This window comes from Condylostylus longicornis, unplaced genomic scaffold (assembly GCF_029603195.1).
Source record: "Condylostylus longicornis isolate FDR11 unplaced genomic scaffold, ASM2960319v2 ptg000270l, whole genome shotgun sequence".
NCBI lineage: Eukaryota > Metazoa > Arthropoda > Insecta > Diptera > Dolichopodidae > Condylostylus > Condylostylus longicornis.
In genome coordinates, this window is record NW_026578234.1 from 7,120 (window position 1) to 15,868 (window position 8,749).

An 8,749-nucleotide genomic window follows, 5' to 3' on the forward strand; every position below is an offset into this window, starting at 1 on the left:
AACCCATCAAACTGATTTGGGTCTTCAAAGCTGAATCAACAAGGCGACGTTGTCCGAAATAAGTCACGTCTTTGCGCACAAGGCTTCACCCAAATTGCCGGTCTGGATTACGACCAGACATTTGCGTCAGTTGTCCGCTACACCACCACACTACGACTGTTTCTTGCAATCAGTTGTCAGCTGCGGAACCTCTTCTTTCATTTCGACATCCAAACCGCGTTTCTCAATGCAGATCTCGATGAAAATGAGGACCACGCAAGCACCCCGGTTTTGTTGCTTCACAATTTCCCACACATGTCTGGAAACTCCAAAAAGCCATCTATGGTTTGCACCAAAGTCCGCGATTATGGAATAAGATGTTGCATATGGGCGTGTTTCTTATAGCTACTAAATTAGCACGAAGATGGTTTGCATCATAGCTTCATTAGAAACCACGAAGGAATAACACATGTACAACATCTCAAGACACTGGTTAATCTGTACTTGAATCATTTAGAGCTAGCACAAACCTCTTTAAGTTGGAGATGTTTCAATAGAAACCTCGACGGAGCTAGGAATGACTCTATTCTATCGGATTTAAGTGAATATAGAATGAAGTATGACTTCATTCTATATTCACTTCGTGATTGTAACGTGTAATTGTTACGACGAATCGCTTAACTTGCACAACATATGCTTATGCAGCAATATGTGTAAGCGTGTACTCTTCCGGTTTTAGAACTTAAGCTCTCACTTTTGAGAATAAAACGGATGAATACGGAATCACAATAAGGAACAAATCGCGACTCGTAGCTCAAGCAAATTGAAGGAATCGATTATTTTGAATCTTTCGCTATTGGAGCAAGATATTCAACCTTTCGCCTTCTCCTTTCATTTTCTCTACAACATTCCCTAAACATCGCGCATTATGACATTCACACCGCATTCTTGAATCACCTCTGAAAGAAAACGTCTACTGCCAACCACCACCAGGTTTCCAAGATCCTACAAGACCTCATTTTGTTTGGAAAATCAATAAAGCCATCTATGGACTTCACCAATCTCTCCACTCTCAAGGAATCGCATTTTCAACAATCAATTTTGATCCTGCCCTTTGGATACGGTACCGCGAGAACGAATTCGAAGAAGCATTGCTCACGTTTATCGACGACATCCTCCACTTCTTCATCACACCAAATCAATCGCAATTCTGGACTTTCTCAGCAATTTCTTCAAAATGAGCCAAATTCCTCCGTCATTTTCTTGGTTTGCGAGTTACATACAAGCCTGAACTAGGAATTGCCTCCATTTCACAAGAGCACTACATTGAAAAGCTACTGAAGAAATATCAGCTGGAAGATTCCAATACAGCAGTCATTCCAATGACACCAAACACAACTTTCTCAGATTCAAGCTCATCTCCAACAACACAACCTTTCCGAGGAATCATCGGAGCTCTCAACTTCCTGGTATCAGGTACTCGGCCCGACATCGCCTTCTCTGTTCATTATCTAACAATTTCAACAAGACCCAAAGACAGAACATTGGTCAGCAAATTCTACGGTATCTCAAATCCACCAAAAACCTTCAACTCAATTTCTTTGCCTCCAAGAGTCTCAACAAGCTCAAACAAGCACCGCTTATCTCTTTCGCTGATGCGTCACTTGGAAACGCAATTGACTACAAGTCGATTTTGTCATTTTCCCATGGAGAACATCTTGTTAACTGGAGATCATCCAAGTATCTTCCTTGCTCTTCCGCAAATTCAGAATCGTTTGCCGTTGAAGATGCCATCACACATCTCATTTGGATTTACTTCAAGAGCTAGAACAACATTCAACTCATCAAGTCGCTCATCTCGACTCAAAACCAGTGATTCAAAATTCAGAGAAGCCAACAGGATACAGCACAATGAAACACGTCCCTCATCGTTGCAGCTTTCATTCGCCAACAAATCAAATTCGGACGAATCGTCCTACACAAAGTTCCTACTCAAGACGATATCCTCACGAAGGCTCTTCCTCAACCTTCGTTCACGCGACATTTAGTTCATCTGCTTCAAGCAACCAACGACCATCTCAACATCTTCCATCACATCATTGATGAAGGTCATTTATTGAAAAGAAAACATGAATTGACTTAATTTTTAATTGCTGTTTTTACTGTCCCCCTTTTAACTCGAGCACACACTTTGTTTTAACTTCCATCCAGAGGTCCTTTGCACCGGCTCATTGTGAGACAGATTCTGGTTATCCTTTTACGTACCTGCTCACTCCTCCGTTGCAATTTTCAGTGATGTCAGAAGGAAAATAAGCAATTGTCAGAAGGAAAGAAAAGGTTGCAATTTTCAGTGTCAAAAGGAAAGAAGAGGTTGCAATTTTCAGTGAGGCCAGAAGGAAAGAAGAGAAGCCTCGCTGCTTCTAGTGGTGGTCATTTTTCTTGCTGCTGGAATTCTGTAACAAAGATAACCTTGATCCCCGACGAGAAACCCTCCGACAACGAGAAACCCTCCGACAACGAGCCCTCCGACAACGAGCCATCCGACAACGAGCCCTCCGACAACAAGCCCTCCGACAACAAGCCCTCCGACAACGATTCTTCCGACAACGATTCTTCCGACGACGATTCCTCCAATGACGATTCCTCTAACGACGATTCCTCCTTCCTCTTCGAAATCATGACATTTTTCGATGAAGACTCCGCCAAAAGAACATACATTAAAAAAAGAAAAAAAATATCAGAGAGTGAGTTGCAGGGCAACGTGGATGAGCTGTTGGGCGCCACCCCAGTTCAGGCTCACTCCATGACACTGAGGAATCCATCCAAGAGACAGAAACAAGATAGAAATCTTTTCAAAGACTCGAGTTTCAGTGCAGCAGATCGTGTGAGCAAGGAAACTGACTCTCTTGTCGGGCGACCAGATCTCGTGCTGTCGAAAGGGGACGTTCTTAGAAAATGAAGAAGAGACTGAAGTCCACTGTCGTATCTTGCATGTCTTTGGTATAATTGAGCTGAAGGCGGACGTTACATCATTTAAGGGGGATCTTCCAAAGAGGTACCAGCAGATTCTTATCAGAAATGAGCGCTTCATGACATATCAATTTTACCGCAAGCATATGGTCAGCTTTCTTACAGACGGCAACAACTTGATTGTTGGTATCACATTCAATACAAGGAAGCATTATTGGTTTCGAAAAGCATATGAAGACGGAAAAGATGAAGACCTTCCTGCTATCCATAAAATTGTTGACTTTGTGACCTCGAAGTTTGAGTTAACGGGATGGGAGGAGTTGCCCCGTAATTGGAAAGATGCTTGGTTCCCAATTGACATTAGCCGATACCAGACCTATTTTAATGGAGATTCTTTCAGTATCATACGAGTTGCTGGAAGGGTTTGTTATCTGGATAAAGAAGGGCATAAAGGACAAGCTTTCTGGAAGGCAGTTTGTGATGCTTCAAAGGGCCCAAACAGTGAAGTTGAATTTTACTGTGCTGCTGAATCACAGCAAAACGTCGATCAAAACGTCGGTCAAAACGTCGGTCAAAACGTCGATCAAAGCGTCGATCAAAACGTCGATCAAAACGTCGATCAAAACGTCGATCAAAACGTCGATCAAAACGTCGATCAAAACGTAAGATTCGAACGAGATTAAGTACCGATCTTCGATATCGTTGTCTTTCTTTAGCGTCGGATTTCTCCTTCCGGGTCCCTCACACTACTGGGCACTAATGTTGAATTGAGAGTCGAGAACGGTGAAACCGTTGGGGGTAACAAGATTGCTGGTTTCCTTTTGCCATGGGGCGAGATTGTTGAATGGCATAAAATTGATATGGATGGAATGAAGAAAGCTGTTCGGAATTGTTTCTATCAACTTCGATCAGGTAATATACTCTTGTATTTGTCTTTCTTGGGCTAATGATCCGCTTGCTTCCCAGTGCATGAAATGGGATTCCTGCACACTGACATCAGATTATGTAACTTTCTCAACGTTAATGGGGAAATCCAAATTATTGATTTCGACAATTCATGCCGATCGATAACTAAAAGATGTAGTTTACTTAGGCAACTTCTTGATGATGGGACTCCATCATCAATCCTTAGTGCGGTATTAAAGGATTCTAAGAACGACGACATACCCATACAGTATAAGTTTGTCAACTTCACGTACAGAAATAACGAAGCGTTCAACATTGCGTGCCGCTATTTCCAGCGACGTAGTTATATCTTCACTCCGCTTGACGATGAATTGGCTTTGTGGAAGTGTCTAGCGTTTTCAGTGCATGAAGTGACGAGAAGAAAGAAGCGCGGGTGGATCGCTTACCTGAAAGAAAAAATAAAGGAACTCGGTCACCAGCATTATCGAAGGATTTTGGGAGACTATGGGAAGCATCTCGAAAAAGAAGCCGTGCTACCGGAAGGCGCGCTAGAGGAATTGGAGAAATTGGAGTTCAAGCTGTACCAGAAATTTCTCGAGGACAACGGCGTGGAAGTTTGGCCGACGCCTCTCAAGTTCTTTTCTAGACATTCCTTCCATCGCGAGCAAGACGTTCATTTGTTCCACCCCTGCAGGCTGAACGAGAGGCTTCTAAGTCTAAAGCAAGAACCATTGACTCCTTTGAACCCTTCTTCGTCCTCGTCTTCTTCGTTCTCGTCTTCTTCGTCCTCTTCTTCGTCCTCGTCTTCTTCGTCCTCGTCTGCTCATCTTGTAGGATAGAAGCGAGAAGTCTTGTCTACCCCTTCTTCATCTTGATCTTGCCCTTCTCGTATGAGAATTTGTTACATGCGTGATTCGCAATCGAATTCTTCTCCCTTGACAAATTGTCAGAAATGCTAACCGACACACACTATTACGTCACATCAAACGCAACACCACTAAGACGAACAAATTTGTTGAGAAAACAAAGAAAGAATCAAATAGGTGGAACGAAAAGGAGAGTTCAGCGAAATGCGGAATGTAGTGATGGTAGAATGTCAAGGTCCCCAAAATACTTCTGACGCCACTGATGTTCCCCGCATCCTTAACGTGCATCAATGGCTCGACTTTCTTCAGTTGAGGCCGCCGTAATCCTTTGTCGTAGATATGTCCTAGGTATTCGAAAGTCGTCCTTCCAATCTTGCATTTTGACAACTTGAGGTGTGCCCCATATGCTTCGAGCCTATCGATAAGCTCCATGAAGAGTTCAACAAATCTCTCCTCTGCGTGGAGAAGGATATCATCCAGATAAGTCAGAACTCCTTCGTGCTTCAGGTCCCCGAAAATATCGTTGATCCACCTCTGAAAGGTCGCCGGTGCATTTACAAGTCCAAAGGGCATTACCTGAAATTGGTAGTGTCCTGTATGCGTGCGGAATGCGGTCAAGTGCTTCTGCTCCGGGTTGAGTGGAATATGCCAAAATCCTCCGCGCAAATCAAGCAACGCCCAGAGTTTCGACCCTTCCAGCTGAGCGATCAGGTCCTGGATTCTTGGCAAAGGCGTTTTGTCCTTTACTGTTACGGCATTGAGCCTTCGATAGTCAACAGCAAAACCTTATCCCTCCGTCCTTCTTTGGAGCCAGTACCGGATACGTGCAATATGGGCTGGTGGAGGTCTCAATCACTCTGTCATCGAGCATCTTCGTAGTCTCTCCGTCCACAGCCTCCTGGGAGTGGAGTGGGATGTGCCGAGGCGGCAAGCAAATAGGTTTATGATCGGTGAGTGCAAAATAATGGTGCACTCCTTTGGCTTTGCCATAGTCAGCTATAGTCCATAGTTTTCGTGCTTGTATGAGTCGATCCTTGATCTTCTGTTGAGCGCAGCATAAGCAACTGATAATTGGGACACCATGAGTGCGCGCAACCCTCAGTATTGATCAAAATTGGTCATAAAAGTTTTTCAAGGTAGTGGATTTGGCAGCGGCAGCTGCAGGGGCAGAGCATATTAACCCTTTCAGGGGCGTGGATTGTTGCCTTCGAAGGCCTTTTCCAACTCCTCCTGCTGTTCTGTGGTCAAAGGCGTGGTGGTAAGGCTCGATAATATTGATCTGAATTCATGGTGCCAGCCATCAATACCGTGCGTTGAGACTTGGCTTCATTGTCCAATTTTTGTAGATAAGGCCTGACTTGGGTGAGAATGGCTTCTTCTATTCTCCCTAGATTGTTATAAGGTGCGTTCTCGTCTTCTCTCTCCACGTGCAAGATTATATTGGCGTCATAGGTAGTTGGTGCCTTCATTGTTTTTTCCGACCTGCTCTCTGACTCCACCGCGTTCGTCCTTTGTTTGGAACGGCCTCAGAAAAGGGAGTGTCTCTTGAATCGGATAGTCTTTGAGAGTTACTACTCGATTGGCTACTGATATGGTATCGTGCGTATCAGTAGGGGTGATATAAGAAGCTGGATCCTGACGAGCGTGAATGGCATTGACAGGGACATTTTCCATGGAAGCGTTTTCCTCATCGACTTCTGTCATAGATTCAGCGGGTCGCTTTCGAGATTGGAGTGGCCATAGCGAGATCAATTTGCTTTTTCGTCCTAGTGATGATTTTGTCGCCTTTTGCTATCACTTGCGTCACCTTGCGAAGAGGAATGCCTCCATTGAAGGTAACTTGCTTGGATTTTCTAACGAAGCAGTCATGCTCGCCTTTCTTCATACGTGTCCCGTAGTCATCACATTTCTCAAGTTCAATGTTCTTGCTCCTGAGATGGTCACGCCAAATGCCGTCCTTCCATTCGCGAATCCACCGGTAGGCTTGATCCTAGGCATGTCCAAGAGTCCTTCGGGGATTTTAGCTTCCCCTTGAATTCGTCGAAGTTTCTCCCTTGCGGAATTCTCGAAAAAGTGAGCGCAGATGTCATTCAAGGTCTCTTTCCGACCTCTCATGACCTCTCTTAGGGGTAATGGCTTGCGGATGTGTGTCCTTACGGCCCTTATTGTAGAGTTCAGTTTGCTTTGGTAGTCGGCGAGGGATAGGTCCTTGTTGTCTCGGGCAAACTTCTCAGCATCGAATCGTCCGCCGGGATTGATATTACTTCTGTACATCGGCGTTGTACGACCCGTACGTCAGAGGACGTGAGATCGACATCATGTGTGATCATCAAAATCTGCAATAGATGTTAAGCAAGAAAACAGGGAAGATAGCCCGGTGGTGCAGCAGGTTGACAGAGTACAATGTCAACATTATCTACTTCAATGGGAAGAAGAACATCATGGCAGACTTTCTCAGCAGATATGTCGAGGACGATCCGTTCATTAAGGACACCATGTTCTGTTACGTCATAAAGATGGAAACGAGGAAAGCGAAGAGACAAAGATTAGAGGAAGAAGAATTAGAAGGATTGGCATCACTTGGGGAAGCTCTCGTGTTGAAAGAAGAAGCACCGATTAAACAGCCTGAGTCTGAGTCCGCGGACGACGCCTCTTGTAGCATCGTCATTCCTGTGTCGGAGTATTCGTCCTTGGACTCTCAGCCCGAACATCCGCTTTCTCCCACGTTAGAAGAACCATCTACGGACATGATCATTACCCAAGAGAAGAGGTGCCTGACCCCCTTCCTAAGGCGATGATAGTGACAGACGGCATTTACTACTATCTTAACGGACTTTGGGTACCCCCCTCCATGAGACGGGCTTTGATGGATTCCATACATTTGCTTCCGCCGTCTTGGCACCCCCGGCCTATCAAGATGTTGAAGATTCTGAAGCGTCTTTACAATTGGCCTGGGATGCAAAAAGACTGCGAGGAATATGTCCGTCAATGTCTGCTTTGCCTAAGGACCCATCCAGGCATCAGAATCAGGAACTATAGGACTTACAAGCATCCAATCCACGAACCCTTCGAAAGCTTGTATATCGATTTTTGGGGACCATTCGTGTGGCGAGGACAGAATTACACCCTTTTGACAATGGTAGATTACCATACGAAATGGGCTGAAGCAGAAATCATCAATAACAAAGGGTCACAGGAGGTCGCTCAGATCCTCTTGTCAACGTGGTTCGCACGCTTCGGGGCTCTACAGTTGATAGTCAATGACAACGAGAACCCATTCCTCTCCAAGGCCTTAAAGCGGTTGACATTTCTGCTTGCCATCAAGAACCTGACGACGACTACTTATCATCCTCAAGGGAACGCGCCTGTCGAAACGTTCCATAGGACTTTGAAGCACCACCTCATCAGTTTGAGAACCTTGGCAGAGAGGACAATCTCTGTGAGGGAAGCCATCGCGTGGACAATGATGGTTTATCGTTCGCTACCCCACAATGGAGCACTGGACAACATACATGATGCATGGAAGGGACATTTCACTCCGCTTGACAGATGAAGTCTACAACAACTGGAGGTATAAAGAACCCCACAAGACGAGAATCATCAACGAAATCAGGAACGAGTTGCAACGGCGTTATTTGTTTTGGACGAAGAAGGAAGAAAGTAATAAGGACAAAGACGACTACAAGAAATTCAATGTTGGAGATCTTGTCTTGGTCTTGCTCAACGAGTACCAAACTCGAAAATTGGCACAAGCGCTAGGCTCGAAAAAGTCGTTGGCTCCTTGGTCACTTCCAATGAGAGTTTTGCACGTCAATCCCAAAGGGAATGTGGCCACTCTGAAGTGCATCGCTTCCGGATTGGTTCAACGGGCCCATATCGAGAGATGTAAATTCATCAAGGAACCCGACATAGGCTCAGCCCTCTTCAAGCTTTGGACCAGCATTCAACAACAGGACTCCCATTTGTTTAAGAAGCTGGGGACCAGATTAAGGGCAGCACAAGAGGACTTAAGCCTTTAAGGGAGTTTG

The 8,749-nt window shown here is 45.0% G+C and overlaps 1 protein-coding gene across 1 annotated transcript; it reads left to right on the top strand.

Moving 5' to 3' along the window:
• Positions 1 to 2,081: 2,081 nt before the first annotated feature.
• On the top strand, positions 2,082 to 2,938 carry LOC129616658 (uncharacterized protein DDB_G0287625-like). The gene is made up of 2 exons (XM_055532291.1): positions 2,082 to 2,087; positions 2,444 to 2,938. Exons 1-2 carry the CDS (start codon positions 2,082 to 2,084, stop codon positions 2,936 to 2,938), a joined length of 501 nt encoding a protein of 166 aa, XP_055388266.1.
• The last annotated feature ends 5,811 nt before the right edge of the window (positions 2,939 to 8,749 follow it).